The 17145-nt window shown below is 34.9% G+C and overlaps 1 protein-coding gene and 1 non-coding gene across 3 annotated transcripts; one reads left to right on the forward strand and one right to left on the reverse strand.

Annotated features, from left to right (window-relative positions):
• Positions 1–242: 242 nt before the first annotated feature.
• Positions 243–324, reverse strand: TRNAS-AGA (transfer RNA serine (anticodon AGA)). The gene has a single exon. It is a non-coding gene; the product is annotated as a tRNA-Ser (tRNA).
• A 124-nt stretch (positions 325–448) lies between these two features.
• Positions 449–8230, forward strand: LOC126725562 (DNA-repair protein XRCC1). 2 transcript variants are annotated; one of them, XM_050430355.1, is made up of 8 exons: positions 449–593; positions 1011–1417; positions 1522–1710; positions 3714–3822; positions 5263–5348; positions 5483–5593; positions 6147–6233; positions 7768–8230. In XM_050430355.1, exons 2-8 carry the CDS (start codon positions 1157–1159, stop codon positions 8101–8103), a joined length of 1179 nt encoding a protein of 392 aa, XP_050286312.1. In that variant the 5' UTR covers positions 449–593; positions 1011–1156; the 3' UTR covers positions 8104–8230. The 2 variants fall into 2 exon arrangements, with proteins under 2 accessions (XP_050286312.1, XP_050286313.1); XM_050430356.1 differs by having other exon boundaries at positions 1011–1334; positions 1487–1710.
• Positions 8231–17145: the final 8915 nt, after the last annotated feature.

Consider the following 17145-nt stretch of genomic DNA (forward strand, 5'->3'; position numbering starts at 1 on the left):
TCATTGGGTTCAATGAGTTTGGGTACTTGAAAAAAAAAAAAAAAAAACTGCACCAAGTGACAGGTATGGAGCCCACAAATAGTGTGAAAAATATTGAGTGATGGTGCCAAACGGGTAGGCTATTTTAAGTGATGAGTGACAGAAATTGAGTGATGAAAAAAAGTGATCCAAACAGTCTCTTAATAATTTACTAATATAGTAATAAAATGACCTATAAGAAAAGAGTGAATATATAAAAAAATCGTGGACGGTAGGATTCGAACCTACGCGGGGAAACCCCACATGATTTCTAGTCATGCCCAATAACCACTCTGGCACGTCCACTTTGACGGCCTCGAAACTAAAAATACAAGTTAACTAAAATATTAAATGTGTGATATTGTAAAATTAAAATTAGAAAACACTAATTACACCAAAGAGTTGGCTTTTAGCAACAACAAAAAAAAAAAACAGCAAAGCGGTGGCACTAGAAAAGTGAAAGGAATAAAAAAAAAAACAAAGCTGAGAGCAAACGTGCAAGACCATTTTCTGTACGGACTCAAGAGTGAGAGCCCACAGTTATTCCCAGGCAAACAGAAACGAAGCCAAGAAGAGTTAGTTTTTCTTTTCATTACTCTCAACTTGTACTATTTTTTTTTGTTACACTCATAAGTATTTGCATGACATGTTCTTTTGGTACCCAATTCGGTCCCTTAGGTCCTTGATTTTTTTATTTTTATTTTTTTAATTTTATATTATGGGGTACAATCTGATAACATTGCCTATAGCTTTATTTGTTTCTGAACATAGATAGAATCATGGGTATGTTTTATATAAAATAAAAATTGATATTTCATTTTTTTTTTTTTTTTTTGGTTGATAAATTTTTACTTTTCATGCATTGTGCAATATTTTGTTTGGAAAAACTGGAAATTGCCTTTTGATATGGTTCTTGTTGGGCTTTTACAAAAATGATTTGTTAGCAGCTAGTTTTAACTAGAATTGTAACATTTTGTCAGTTATTTGTGCAGGTTGTAAAAACTTTTACTTGCACAGGTTTCTGGTATATTGTGTGAAATTGGGAGTCTGGGTCTGGGTCTGTGCCTGTGTGTTTCTATTGTCATCTTCAGTGTAGTTTTTGATTGGAATAGTTTGAGAGATTTTAGTGGTCTTTGATATGTCTGATACAAAGAAAAGTTTGGGAAGTGGTGGTAATAAGGGTGGGAAGAGAAATCTTCCTTCATGGATGAGTTCAAGAGAGAATGATTGTAAATCTGGTGGAAATGGGGATAGTGAGGCTGAAGAAAGTAATGAAGGTGAGAAGCCTAAGGAAGTGAAAGGGCGCGGTAAAGGAGGTAAGGGCAGTACGCCTTGTAAGGAAAGCGCCAAAAATGATTCTGTGTCGAGTTTGCCCACCACGAACTTCTCCAAACTTTTGGTAATTGATTGATATAAAAATGGGATTTGTCAATTTTTGTGGTTTAGTGTGTGTTGTTTGGTGTGTCAGGATTGAGCCAATGTGAGACCCTTTTGTGTGGGCAGGAAGGGGTAGTGTTTGTGTTGTCGGGATTTATTAATCCTGAGCGCAGCAATTTGCGATCACAAGCACTGGAAATGGGAGCAGAATACCAGCCTGACTGGAACCCAGATTGCACTCTCTTGGTTTGTGCATTTCCCAACACGCCAAAGTTTCGACAAGTTGAGGCAGATTGTGGGACCATTGTTTCCAAGGTGACTCTCTTTCTCTTTTTATAAATTTTTTGAGAATCGTTGAAAGTGAGATGGAACTCCATATAATTATTCGATATTGTCAAAAATTTAGTGCAAGCATTGGTCTGTAGGAGACTCTATGATGCTTCATGCTCTAGTTAATTTATGAATTATCTATTGCTTTATATTTATAAGCACTCTGCGATGGTCTAAACCTCCTTACTTGTTGTTTCCACTTGATGAAGCATTGCAATATGCTTTTGGGATCACTTTTCGAATTTTTGTTACTGTTTGGTTGGTTCATTCCTCTCTTGGGGTTGAGATTTTCAGTTGCTTTCTTAACTCTTTTTTTTTTTTTTATGATTTGTCATCTGGCCCAGGATGGAGTTAATTGGGATTCCATATTTTTTTTCACACCAATCATGATGATGCATTATTATTAGAGCTAGTTCCTCTTGATCTTTTTTATGAGGTTTCTTTGATAATGCTTTTGTATCTTTTGCAGTAAATGTCATTTTTCATATGAGTTTCTTAATTTCTTTGTACTGTCCATTTAAATCATCCCTGTAAATTTTCTCCTATTAAGCTCATCTAGCATTATATGATTGCCTTGTCTTGGATTGTCAACATAATGACATCTAATGCATGTGGCATGCTCGGAAAGAGTAGAAATTATAAGGAGAGTTATTCTTGTGATTATTGTTAAAAAACCTATTGACTCAGCACATCAACTCTTACTCCATTTTATGACTTTATTAAAATGGTATCCCATCTCTTACTTTCCTGTATTCGATGGTCTATTTCTGATGCTATATCATCTTTCTTCAATATGGGAGTTCAAAGTTTTTATGCTCATGGGGTTATCATTGACTGTCTCTAGATTGAATGTGGTTATGTAAAAGTAATGTCCTAGGTTCTTTCAGTTCATTATGTCTATGTAAGCACGAACTAATACAGGAAAGTGTTAAATTGGACTTGGTGGCAAGAGAGTACCAATATAAGTTAAAGTGCAACATTTCTTTCAATGTGGTTAGCAGTAGTCTTAATAAGCTTTTGGTCATTACTATTGGTTTCATATAAAGCTACACACTTGCATTGGTACTGTTTGAGTGGAGAAGAGGGTAAAGGATGATGGGGATTTCATATGTTGGTCTATAAAGGGACATAAGGTCTTACTTTCTGGCCTAGCAGGGTGGTATGGTGTGTTGACAATTTGAAATGTATCTTCCAGTCATCCAATGGTGTGCATTCCCAACTCCTTAATGTGAGATAAATGACACGGCTTGAGATTGATTGTTCTTTTGTGCTTTTTGTTTGCTTCTAGATTGGAAATAGAAGGTGGATCCTTAAGCTTGGGAAATCTTCCTCTTAGGGTTCTTTAGTGGTTCTATTGTCCCGTTTTGGAATCCTTGATTATGATTTTGAGAGCTTGAGATCACTTTTGTTTTTATTTTGGATGGTTTTGTTTGTGTCTATTTTCATTTGGCTCTAAAGGTAACCCTTGTTCTTTCCATGAGAATGTTTTTCCCCATTCCCACTGAAATGTACATCAATTTACAATGAGTAAAAAGTTTCTTCTAGGGTTCTTAAAGAAGTAAATAGTTGAGGAACACACAACAACTTCCTAGGGAAAACAAAAAAACAAAAAACCACCAAACAAGGAAAAGATAAAAGATAAGAATATACAAATGGGGGGGGGGGGAGGGGGGGGGGAATGATTACATATAAGTGATGGATATATATATATATATATATTTTTATGAATTAAGTGATGGATATTTTTGCCATTGACTAGGAGGCTTAGTTATTTGCCTTTCAGGTTGGATATTGCCTTGAGTACAGAGGTCTTTGATTAATAAGCTATATACCATTTAATGACTGGGGTACGCTGTATATGGCCATCTTAGTCTCATTGAATTGGAGCAATCTTTTTATAGTTTTACCGTGCTCAACTTTGTTGCTGCTGCATTTATTAAATCAATTTATGCACTGATAAGCTGATGATACCTAGCTTGTTTGCATAGGAGTGGATATCTGACTGTTATGCTCAGAAGAAGCTCGTTGACATTGAAAGTTTCCTTATGCATGCTGGAAAACCGTGGCGGAGAAGCAATATTTCCAATCAAAGCCAAGGTAATATTATTTGCTTACAATTCATCTGATGGATGTGTGTCTTCTTTTTCCTTCTATCCATTTTCCATTATTTTTTCAACATAATGCTCAAATTTCTTACTCTTGCCTTTTCCCCACTGCCCAGCTCCCAAAAAAAAGGAACTTTCCACTTTTTAGCACACTTGCTTTCATAAATTTTGGAGTTGACAGTTGATTGATCCATGTATACATATTACTGTGTAAGAAGAACTGCAGGAAGATCAGATATTGTTATACACCTAGTTGGATTTACCATAGATGGATCCGTTTTTTGGAAGGTAAATAAGAAACCTTTATTAAAGAATAAGACCCCCAGTACACAAGTAGCATGCTGGAGATGCAGAAAGTTACATATTACGAAGTACAAGAATCTAAAGAGTCTACAAAGTTAGAGCTCAAGTGTCCTGGGGTTTTAGGAAATCCATTCAAGCAAAGAATGCAATACAAGAATCTTAAGCTCCGTCGTTGATTGTTCCAAACCTTCAAAAGCACGGCTGCTCTGCTCACACCCAATGGCCCACGTGAGACACAAAGGAATAGCCTTCCAACTATTACCGCTTTGAAACTTGCCTAACCATCCCATCCAACACACCACCAAGTCCACCACCCACTGAGGCACAACCTAATGCACCCCAAATAAACTCAAAACCAAAGACCATAACTCTCTACTATACTCACTATGCCACAGTAGTTGATCAACAATCTCTGCCACTCTGTTTGCACTAGCCTTCCAACTATTATTGCTTTGAAACTTGCCTAACCATCCCATCCAACACACCACCAAGTCCACCACCCACTGAGGCACAACCTAATGCACCCCAAATAAACTCAAAACCAAAGACCATAACTCTCTACTATACTCACTATGCCACAGTAGTTGATCAGCAGTCTCTGCCACTCTGGTTGCACAAGAAACACCAATTAATTACCACAAGCCTATGCCTACAAAGATTATCTAGAGTAAGGTTTTTGCCTCATAGATGGATCCTTTAAATTGAGAAATTTGAATGTTACTCCGAATTACAGCTAGAGAGCGATATGTAGGTATCAAAAAGATAATGCAGATTGCTTTTCTGGATTTTATTAGCTTCAATTTCTTTGGGGTTACTTAGGTCTGTGATCTATTTATTATCTACATTGAATTGGGTCTAAGTTTTTAATGATTGGATTTTTATTCACGTTTAAATAATTATGTGGTGTTTCATTCAAATAAAAGAGTTGTATCGTTGTTGAAGTAAATATGGTGCTTTATTTCCTGAAGAATAACAAGTATACCAGCTGTTGTAATCTAACACTGAAATGAGATGCCAGTTTAATTCATACATAGCATGTGGTTCTAGGAGATCTTTTGGTCTTTAGATTTTTCATTCTTTAGTCTGCATAGTTAGTTTATGTTCTGAATTTATAAAGCTTTTTTTGCAGATAAAATAGTATCACCACCTGGAAAATCCGAGAAGCAGGTTGAAAGAGGATCACACTCAAAGCCAACTGCCCCCACTTCCTCGGAGGTTAGTTCTTATTCACTGCTCACTTGAGTAACTTGTTGTTGCTTTTGCCTATCATTAATACAGGGGTTATACTGATTCTGTTCACTTTTGCATATATTTTTATATTAACCCAAGTGTTGCTGTGTATTAAGCAGTGTCGAGCTTCTAATACCACCAAAGAGTGCTTTTCCCCTTCTAAAGTGAAAAGGTGGGCTGTTGATGATTTGAGTAAAACCATCACGTGGCTAGAGAGTCAAGATGAGAAGGTACAAGGCCTTTGTTGCTGTTATTGTTATTATTATAAATTTGGACGAAAAAAAAAAAAAAAACCCTACCCATTGACATGTTTATGTTAATATTGCTGTATTTAGAATGCTCTGGTGTTGTAAATGATTAAGCCTGACTTGTTGATTTTCATTCTTGGTTTAACAATCTGAATCCTATTTTTGACTTTTTGACTTAGCTTCCAGTTTTTGTTAAGTGTCTTTTACTTCTTTAACCTCCACTTTTCCCCAATGTTTTAAATATGTTGTAATTATTATATATAACTTTATATTTTATTACCATAGTAACATAGTCAGAATACCTTAAAATGGTGTAGTTCTTAAAATAAATAAAAATTTCCTGAGTTTAAACCAAACATTTGACTTTGTAGCTATTAGCAGTACTTTTTGGATTTGGAAACCATTTCTTCCTATTATCATTTGCATTAGAGGGCTGAAAGGTGTGTGGTCCCATATCTTGCCTACTTAATTGTTTACTTTCTTGCAATATGTTTTCAATAAATTTTAAATTGGTCTTATTTTTGCTTAACAACAGCCAGAGCCTAGCGAGATAAGTAAAATAGCTGCTGAAGGGATCTTAACTTGTCTACAAGACGCCATAGATTCTCTTGAACAAAAGCAGGTAATTGTTCTTATAGAAATGTATTTTGACCTTTAAATAGCATAGGTGGTTTTGTTTGATTTGGATTTAGATATCTTCCTGAAGAAAATACTTGGCACACTTTATTTCCATGTTTACTTGTCAAAAAAATAAAAATAAAAATAAAAAACTTGGCACACAACCAAATAGGGGCTTTTAACCGCAATTAAACCGAATTGATTGATTAGTACCAGTGATCTCACTTTCTCCAAGAAGACGAGGATAAGGATTGATCTTTTAATTTATAGACTCTTTTACTATGGATGAAAATTGTCATTATTAATATATGTGCTCATGACAAGGCATGCAAAGAGAGGTATTCTGCAATTACTTCACATGGTTGGTCTTTTTTCTTTTAAATCGTTTATGTTTAGTAACAGATTTATATATGTTGAGGGTTTTATCTATCAAAATAAACAATGTAGGAAAGAATAAACAAATTTATTACTAAACTAAAGGATAAGACAGTTCAATGTATAAAGCGAACAACCCCTATACTCAGAGAGAAACATCAGCTAAGTGGAAATTAAATTCTCATGGTAGAAAATACTCTTTATGTACATACACAAGTATCCAAGGAGTTCTTCATTACCAATATTTGTGAGCATAATGTCAGGGATGAAACTTTTTTTCTGACCTCTAGTTCATTCTTATTACTTAAGCCATTGGCATCTTCATTCCGTTATATACGTGTGCGAGTGTTTCTCTGACTCCTGATGGTAGACACCATAGTAGTCAAAGCCAGTATCTTACTATTGCCACTATAAATCTGTCCTTTGTCATTAAGAATCCAGGTTCTCTCACTATCCCAAGTCCCCACCATTCTTCTTTTGAAACATTTCTGCAAAACTACTCCCATATTCCATTTGTAAATTGGCAGTCAGAAAAAATAAATTTCTCAGGTTTGCAGTTGGACCCTCATAAAACTCAAAACATCTCACTAGTAATCCTGTATTACTACACTTTTTGTACTCAATCAGCTATTACATCATTGATATTTCATTGATCCTTGGCTTCATTTAGGCTGTCACAACATCTATGGATGGTTTCTCCACAATCCTTTTCAATATTTTCAGAGATTAATTTACTTTTTTTTAAAAAGGAGTATATTTTCAGAGGTTACTTTTAACTATACTAACAGATAATTCATAATCAAGTACCATGAAAAATGCAAGATTCCAGAGTCACTGCTGATTGCTGAAGAATTTTAACTCGAATTTGTACCTAGCAATTCATCCAAAACAAAAGATGTGTAGCTAGCAGTGGTTTACATACCTCCTAGAACACAAATCCCCTAAAGCAAACGGAAAATTAAAAAAAATGAAGAATGCCTTCTTATAATGAATATGTTCTCAGCTCCATTTGTATTCTGGGGACACGGGAAGTTTAACCTTTGTAGTTTGTACCTCTTCTTTGACAATACCTTACCATTTTTGCTAGTGAAAAGATAAGAATATTCTTCCTCTATGTGTTAACATCATTCTTGAACTTCTATTTTGTTATGTCTGATTTTTAGGATATTCAGCAAGCAACCGAGCAGTGGAACTTTGTCCCTCGTGTGGTTGAGGAGCTGGCAAAGCTTGAGGGCACTGGAAATGATTTAGCCTCAAACTCAAAGGAGGATCTTTGCAAACAGGCGAAGGCTTGTAAACGAATATATGAGCAGGAACTTAAAAATTTAGATGATAATCCTTCAACCAAGAAGAAAAAGCCAAAAACTGATGAAAAGAACCTCAGAACCAATGGCAAGAACAAGGATGTAACAGGATACGATAGTGATGAAACAATGGAGATGACAGAAGAGGAAATAGACATTGCCTTCAAAGCCGTGGCATCTAAGATCAGTCAATGATGAGCCTATTTTTGTGTTGATGACAAAGGTGATAATTTTGCTTGGCAGTACCTAACATTGGATAATGACATTTTGTTTTCTTCTTGTGTAAAGTTTCCAAGCAAAGTCAAGGAATCTCTTTCTCGCACTTGTTGTATACACATTAACATATAGAAAACTATATACACATGTATGCTCAGAGAGAAAGTGATGCCCTTAAAGACCACCATCCTAGAAACTCTCCCTTTAATAATCGTTCAACACGTTTAGGAAACTCACCTGTCATTTCAACGTCCACTTTCATAATGGGGTTGGGAAAGTATATGTAACAAGGAGATAGACATGCACAGACGAAATACAGAGATAGCATCTCTCACCACGTGCCATACTCCATGTGATTGTATGTAGTGTATGTAAATGATGCTCTTATATCATAAAGCAATTAGATATAGTGGGTTTCAGTTAAGTCAACTGGTAATAATTTTTGTTGTTAATTAAGAGATTTATAGGATTCGGTCTCCCCTTTCATTTAAAACAAATTGGTTTTAGCAATTATTATGGAAAGAAAGAAGGTCTGGTAATGAGCTATTGCCACTATGGCCAAACCTAAGCCTAGCGCTAGTGTGTTTAACTTGGCATATTTTTATGGTTTATTCGGGTTACATATATGTTTTACATCTTTTAAGGCTTTTTTATTTTATTTTTTTTTTTCAAAAATAAAATAAAACCCATCCGTAGAAATAAAACTCATCCAACAAACACATTCTTGGTAGACTCCCATCTCAGCAATGGCCTTAGCGGTGGGTTATTTTGACATTATGAATAAATTACTCAAATTTACACCAAATTTCACAATTTACTAAAGCGTTTGATTGTTAGTGATGGACGCTTTTTACCTACTACTTTTTATATGGAACCACCGCTTCTTTTTAGCTTTTTTGTTTTTAGTTTTACCACTTACAATCAATCACTTCAATAAGTTTTCAAATTGGGTGTGTTCATGGTACTGTTGTAACGTTATTTTTGTTTAGGATGGAGGGGATTTGGCATTGTAGGAGAAGGAAGCCTGCAATTCAGTACACTATTTTTTGGTGGAGGGAGAGGTTTTTAAAGAGAAAACTATTACTTTTATCTTCATTTTGTGCCTAAATATTCGTTTGAGATAGAGTTTATTTTCACTGATTTTTAAGGTTTAAAAAAATTAAGCTAGGCAAATATACACATCATAGATAATTACAACGAGAAATATCTTGAAGATAACCCCTAGATGTTTTTTTTTTTTGATAAAAAGGTAGTAACTTTATTAAGGCGAAGATAAAAGCAATACATCTTGAACTAGAGCAGACTCAATCATATTAGTTTTTTCCTCCATCCAAGTTACGTAACTAACAATATTATTGGTATATTGAGCCAAGATGTGTGTTGGATGGTTGTCTTACTTTCTGATATGGGAAAATTGTACTTGTCTAAATCCTACGGTTTATGACATATCCCTTCAATAATAGTACTTATCATGGTCGGTGGCTCACTCACACCTTTCAGAGCATCAACCACAATTTGGGAGTCACACTCTAAGATCATCTCTTGTATACCCCACGTCTCATTGTGAGAGACTACGCCCCCAGTCCGTTTTTTGGTGTTAGGCCAAACCCATATGAATGGGTAGAGTCGTGTTATTGCCTCTTAAAATGGGGATTCGACTGGTTATATTTTCTCCTTTAGATTAAGGGTTTTACAATTGAGTCACCACTTACTTAATTATTGGAATAAATAAGAAAACCAAAATTGAAAACATTCCTCATTTTATTGATTTGAGAATAAATGTACATTGATCATAGGAAATTACATGTCTTTGGTCTTTGATACAATCAAAGATGGAGTACATGACTTTGTTTCCTAATTACAATCTAGAAATTGAAAATTACAATGATAAACATTGATCTATCAACCCTTGATCTAAGCTTAGAGGCTATGTTACAAGGTGGGAAGGTGTTAGGCCCCCACCTTGCCCAGTGAAACTGGTTTTCTAGACTATGGTAGCCAACATTCATATCATATCATCCAATATGTTATCAATCAATTTTCATGTTGAATTTAATGTATGTGCATGTGGTAAACCCTAATTCAATTTATTAAGTATTACATTTAGATTGAAAAATAAATTCTAGTGAATGTGTGTGAATGATGATATCCTAGATTCAAGGATTTAAGAGAATTATGAAACAAACATGTTTTTCATATTTTTTTTATATGGATTTAAGATCAAAGCTAGTGTTATGTATGAACATGTGATGAATAATCAAGAACATGTAAAGAACACATATGAACATTAAGAACATTCAAACATATTCAAGGAATTTAGATAAAAACTAGCATGCTCTTATTCTCATCTCATCATAATAATATAAAAAACAAGTTAGGGAAAGATATTATACCTGCATGCAATATCCACACAGTGGAGAAGGAGACTCTTGATGGAGGTCCTAAGGGTGGAGTAGAAAAGAAGAACTAGGAGAGGGAAAGTGAGTCTCACTCAATATCTTGAGTCTCAAAAAGACCAAAATATGACAAGACAACTCTACTTCACTAGAACTCAAAAGAGGAGAATAAATGAGATTTTTTGTGTCTTTGAATGGAGGAGGGGGGGTTTATATAGTTGTAGTGGAAAAAATATGAATGGAATATTATTTAATGGGGGTTGACAAGGGATCAAAATGAATCATGAACCTAGACCCTATTTCAGACTTTGGAGAAAGCTGGTGCATTAAATGTAGAATTGGTGGGAGTGATGAGCAAGTAAAATTCGGTTTTTCCTGTAGCCATTGTATTAGCTTGAAGAACCAAATTCAAAAAATCATATCTTACTCAATTCTGGTAAAAATTGTCTCGTTCTTGTGCTCAAATTGAAGCCTCGAATGTCTAGTTTCTGAAAAAATTAACCTCACTCACAGATTCAAAATATTATGAGAGATATCAATGAAATTATGAGCAGAGGTCATTTGTTAGAAAATAATTTCAGCACAATTAACATTAATATGTCCCAAATTAGTTTCCAATTAACATTAATAGGCTCCAATCACATCCATTTCAGACTTAATTAGTTCTCAATCTACCCTAATTAAAAAAATAATTACATAAATTACTCATTGAATAATTAATGTTTGACTATCTAATTAATTAAGTGTGTGCAACCTTACTATAAGATATAGTCCTAGTCAATTATATTATGACACATCATTAATCTAAAATTAATTATAATTATAACTAATTGGAATCAATTGTTCATAATCACATATAGTCGAACTCAATTTGTGATAGTGCATATCGGCCATTAAAACTTGATTTGATGATAACTTTCAATTTAATAGTCCGATTAGGGCTTATGACCAGTCGATTTGATTGTTACGACATCAAGATCATTTTGATGAAATGAGATTAATGATCTAATGGCTAGAATTAAGATGTTTATTTCCAAGGTGAAATTGCCATTTTACCCTCCATGTGATGTTAAATACGGGTTGCAAAATGAGGTATCAACATCCATGCAAAGAAAACTCCCTCTTCTAGAGCCTTAGCTTTGGCTTCCAGTGGTTCTAAAGGCAGAGGTAAGTGTTCACTCAAAGCAACTGTGACTCTTCCCGCGTCATCCCTTATAACAGCCCCCACACTAGCCGACTAAGAATTAGAGAAGATCACTCCATCCACGTTGAGCTTAGACCAGGGAGACAGTGGAGCTTCCCAGTGAGCATTGTCTTGAGCCATGAATGGAGCCATGCTAAAGTTGGCAGTTTGGAATTCATCTAACAAAAATCTGGCCTTGTTCGGAATTGCCTTTTCCTCCCGTCTCATGTTACCTTGATGAACTTCATTCCAATTGTGCCAAATACCCCACGCCACTATGATCACAAGTTACATAATTTATTCTCACAACCTTTGTCCAAATTTCAGGTGCCACAAGAGATCGATGAATTCGGGAAACACCCTCCCCTTGGCATCAAACAATATCCAGTAAGCTTCCATACGACGAGCTTTTTCACAATCCCATAATGCATACCCACTGCTCTTAGGCTCACAACCACATACCACACACATTGGATCATTAGTAACCTGTCTATGGTATAGATTGGCCTTTGTTGGTAATATATTCTTACTTGCTCTCCCTATAAAGGATTTGACCTTGTTAGGAATATTAAGCCGCCATAAAGTTGTCCAAAAGCCCTTTTGATCTTGCACATTGGATGAACCCCCAGAAGCACTGTTATTCCCTAAGATCATAGCTAATTTATAAGCGCTCTTAACCATGAAGTTCCCTTTTGGTAAGTAAGCCCAATTTATCCGGTTGGCAGGTAGTCTTTCACTTAAAGGGATATTCTGTTAGGGTTTGTGCCCTAAAATCCAATTTATTGGCATGTTATAAATAATTAAATTATTTAATTATATGAGACTATTTATAAATGAACTAAGGAGATATTAGCATTGTCCTTGAGATGCATTGTATGTGATTTAGTTACAGAAGATATAAATCACAAGTTCATTGTAAACTCAAAATATAGTTTGTAGTCGGTGATAAAATTTGGCGTTTCATCTGCGAAGACTATAACACATCAACTAAGATAGTTTGTTTTGATCATGGAAGTGGAGACTTATAGTTGATGTGTTGATATATCTTAAATGTGTTAGACATATTGCATTGAACCGCTGTGAAGTTAATTATTCAATTAATAACTATCACATGAATAATTAATTTTACGACTCCTAATTTCATAGACTCTCAATCCTGAAAGGATAGTGAACTCGATCATGAAATGTAGGTTACTTTAATATATTAGGAGTGAGATCTAGTTTAACAGTCAAAATCTCAGTACGTTGGGTAACTGCACATAGTGTTGAGGGAACGCATATTCTCAAGATGGAATCTATAATCTCTTTCTATAGAAACACGAAATATCCCCTTGAGATAAGTTTAATGGGAACTGGTTATTCAGGGCCGGCCACTTTAGTAAGAGTTACTAAAGTTTATATTCAAGAAATAAAATATGAATAACTAAAAGATTAAACTGGATATTCAAGGAATAAAATAGTTGTTTACAAAGTGACAGTTCATTATGACTTTATTCACTATAGATATTTCTTGGAAGGATCAAATGATATCATATTAGAGTCTTGGGAAATAATTTATTAATAAGGCCTAGAGTGCAATTATATTTCTATAGTAGTACTTGTTATATAACTAATGATAACTTTGGGCTTGTCAAGAGTTGACAGATAAGTCTGAGGCCTATTGGAGCTAGAGCCTTATTAGTCTCTTTGGTCCCATCCCAATCCACATACTTAAACCCAATTGGGCTAGCACAAAAGGCTAACTCAATTAGATAATCAGTTTTTATTTAATAAGAGTTATTAAATAAAGTAATTGTCAAGGCAGTTAAAATGTACATATGATTAAAAGAAGAGAAAATAGTTTTTCTCTACAGAATCTTGGAAATACATTTTTTCAAAGGAAAATCAACGTACACAAGAACTGATTGAGAGACCACTCATCTTGGACACCATGTGAATTTGGGATGAAGATTGAAGATATTCTCAAGTTTTTTTTTTTTTTGAATGTCATTGCATCAAGGTGCGTTTTTTTTTTTTTTTTTTTTTTTTTTTTTTTTTTTTTGTTTGTTTGTTATAGAATTCAAGATTACATGTTATCTCTCATGAATGAAGTAGATTCTTGTATTGCTTCCACTGTAGGTTTTGTATGAGATGCAAAACTAGTTTTTCCAACATACTCAATATCATCTGCCAAAAATATTTCTTTGATCATTGCTGATTTCCAAGACCGTGTATAAGGATCAATAAGAAGAGACACCCTTGCATCTAGAGGTACAATCATGGGTTTGGAGATAACATTGAATGTAGTTGGTTTGTGCAGCCATTTATCCTTCAAGATATTAAGAGAAAGCCCATTACCCACCTGTCACCTATACCCTTGTTGAATATGAGATTGCATTGCCATAATACTTCTCCATGTGTAGGAAGGGTGGCTTCCCAATTTGGCTAACAAGAATTCCCCTTTTGGGAAGTAGCGAGCCTTGAACACCCTATAAACTAGAGAGTCTGTAGCAATTTGCAAGCCCCATCCTTGTTTGGCCAACATAATTAGAATGAAGGCTTTTAAATAGCGAAAACCCAAACTACCTTCCTCCTTGGGCATACACATCTTCTCCTAACTAAGCCATGTCATCTTATTCTTGTCATTAGCTTGACCCCACCAAAACCTACGCACTATGCTAGTCATTTCATCACAAAGGTTTTTTGGAAATAGGAAGTTTAAAGACAGTAATAGTATATGTTGGCACAGCCTAGGCAACTGTCTTGATTAAATTTTCCTTCCTTGCATTGGAGAGCAATTCTTCTTTTTACCTTAATAGTTTATTGTTCAACCTTTCAATTAATTGGTGAGAAGTATTTCGTTTATTTTTCCCCGCCAACGACGGCAAACCAAGGTACTTCTCATGCTCCTTTATGACAAATGAGCCCTAAAAGGAGGGGCATTGAGCAACTCGCAAGAGGTTTCAATACTTACAATCAAAAAGTCAATCAATAAGTCTAGAAACAATGAGTTTCACATATGTTTAAGGTGACAAATTAGTCTAGAGACATAAGAAATTTCACATATGTTTAAGGTGACAAATAATTAATGATAGATAACAAAGTCGAGTCAGTGATAGATCCATATAAGAATCAATAATAACATGGCAACTCAATAATTGTAAAATTTGTTACTACCCTTTGTTATGACATATGTGATTTACTTGTTAGGAACATATGTCACTATTTTATACAATTGGCTAATCCTTTGACAAAACGCACTTTACTTGTATTTGGGTAGATTTAGGATGTGTTTAATACTTTAAGAAACATTATTTCAAGTTCAAGTGTTAAAGGCATGCAAGTCTTTCCAAGATTCAAATGTGAAAAGTGATGTTCATTAAAGCTTGATAGCTAGCTCGACAACTAGCTATCTATCGAGACCTGTAGAGTTGTTAAAGCCCATGGCTCGACAACAGCTCGACAAACAGGGTATCTGTCGAGGTTTATGAAATTCAATTTTTCGGGACTGTTTTTCATTCAATCCGTGATTGCATGTTTGGGTTTTCTTTTCTCACAACCCTAAACGTATAAAATGATTATTTTAAGGGTCGTCAAAGGGGACACAAGTTGCATAAATGTTGAGCAAAGTTTGTTCAAGCAAATTGTGACCGGAGACAAAATTTGCCCCAGTTCATCTTTTTTGTGAAGAAACTGTTGTGTTTGTACACCGTAGGGTTTTGTGACCAAGCATCTTCTCGATTTTCATCGTGTGATGAACTTAAGAACTTTGCAGCTAACAACCTTCTCTAATTGGTAATTGAAGTTGCGTATTGGGATCCTCATAATTGGTTAGTCACGTATTGAGAGTCGTGCATTACAAGGAGAGATTGTCACTACAAAACAAGTCCAATTAGGTATTGGGGTAAGGGTTTAACTGTAGGTTGGTATAAGGTACTGAGATTCTTTTACTTGTAATCGCTTGTTGTGATAATAGTGGATTCTCGGGAGTGGTGACTTTAAAATCACCCGGTGAGGTTTTTGTTGTGTTGGTTTCCCCATTCGTAAACAAATCACCGTGTCAAATTTATTTTTCATTGCATATTTAGTTATTTGGTGATTTATTTGTGATACCACGCGCTTTGCATGTAATTAACTTAATTAATTTACTTTGCTAAATTAATTGGTTAATTTATCATAAGGAGTCAATATGTTTTTTGACTATCACCCTTTAATATGATAAATCTCTTTGTGGCAAAAGAGTAAATAGTCCACTTGTTACATTTTTATCTTTTGGACAAATTATAACTTACTCACCTGTGGTTTGGCTGAAATTTAAGTTGCTTACTTGTGATTTAAAATTTGGCACTTTACCCACTTGAAATTTGACCGAAATTTAAGTTACCTATCTGTGGTTTGAAATCTCATGATGCAAGTGTTTTGCTGGATTATTTTATATCTTGTTTTTTTAATTTTTTTTTTTTTGTGTTTTTAGATGAGAGAAACATAAAATTGAAGCAAAATCACATATTTAGCCACGTTTTTAACAGAAGTGGATTAAAGAAATCTAACAAAACTAACCTTAGGTGGGTAAAATGTCAAATTTCAAATTACGGACAGACAACTTAAATTTCGGCCAAACAACATATGTTTAAGTTGTAATTTACCATTCTTTTCTTTTTGGGATACCATAGGTTTTTTTTTTTTGAGAAACTTTGGATACCATAGTTAAGTACAACAATGGGAGAGTCCACTTGTTATTTAAGTCGTCCAACATTTGCTAGGATTGCCAATTATGTCTTTTACTAGATAGTTTGTACTTTTCTATCACAATGACTATGCAGTAGGTTGGATTTGATTTTTTTTTTTTTTTTTTTCCTTTATGGTGTTAAAAGTTACTTACAAGTTAAAACTTATCACAAAAAGTAGGGCTGTCCACGGGTCAGATTGGATCGGGTTTTAGATTAACCCGTACTCAACCAGATTGGATCGGGTGAACAAAAAGGGACCCGAGACCAACCGAATTTTAGGTTGGACCCGGTGGCTTGGGTCGTCAGTTGATCGGGTCGGAACCGTCGGGTAATTCGGGTCTGAAGTATAGCTAGAATAGAAATTCAAACCCAGACTCAAAGAACAGAAAAATAAAAACCCAGACCCATGAGAAATCAACCAAAGAACAGAGAAATCAAAACCAGCCCAGACCTATGAGAAATCAACCAAAGAATAGAGAAACCAAAACTAACCCATACCCATGAGGAATCAACCCAAAGAACAGAGAAATCAAAACCCAGACCCATCATATATCAACCCAAAGAACATAGAGAAATCAAAACCCAAAACACAAACCACAATCCAAACCTACAGAAATCAAATAGCACAAATAAGTCCACAAACCCCAGATTTATGAGACGAAAAGAGAGAACACTAAACCGGCACCACCACCACTCCATCTCCCACCATCACCATATCCATCACAAGGTCAGT

Source organism: Quercus robur, chromosome 5, assembly GCF_932294415.1.
Source record: "Quercus robur chromosome 5, dhQueRobu3.1, whole genome shotgun sequence".
Taxonomy (NCBI): Eukaryota; Viridiplantae; Streptophyta; class Magnoliopsida; order Fagales; family Fagaceae; genus Quercus; species Quercus robur.

Bases quoted from the DNA above. Each gene is read 5' to 3' on its own strand.
- LOC126725562 (XM_050430355.1), top strand. From the start codon at position 1,157: ATGTCTGATACAAAGAAAAGTTTGGGAAGTGGTGGTAATAAGGGTGGG. The intron at 1,711-3,713 runs GTGACTCTCTTT...TTGTTTGCATAG, and splicing joins GTGGGACCATTGTTTCCAAG to GAGTGGATATCTGACTGTTA. The intron at 6,234-7,767 runs GTAATTGTTCTT...TCTGATTTTTAG, and splicing joins ATTCTCTTGAACAAAAGCAG to GATATTCAGCAAGCAACCGA.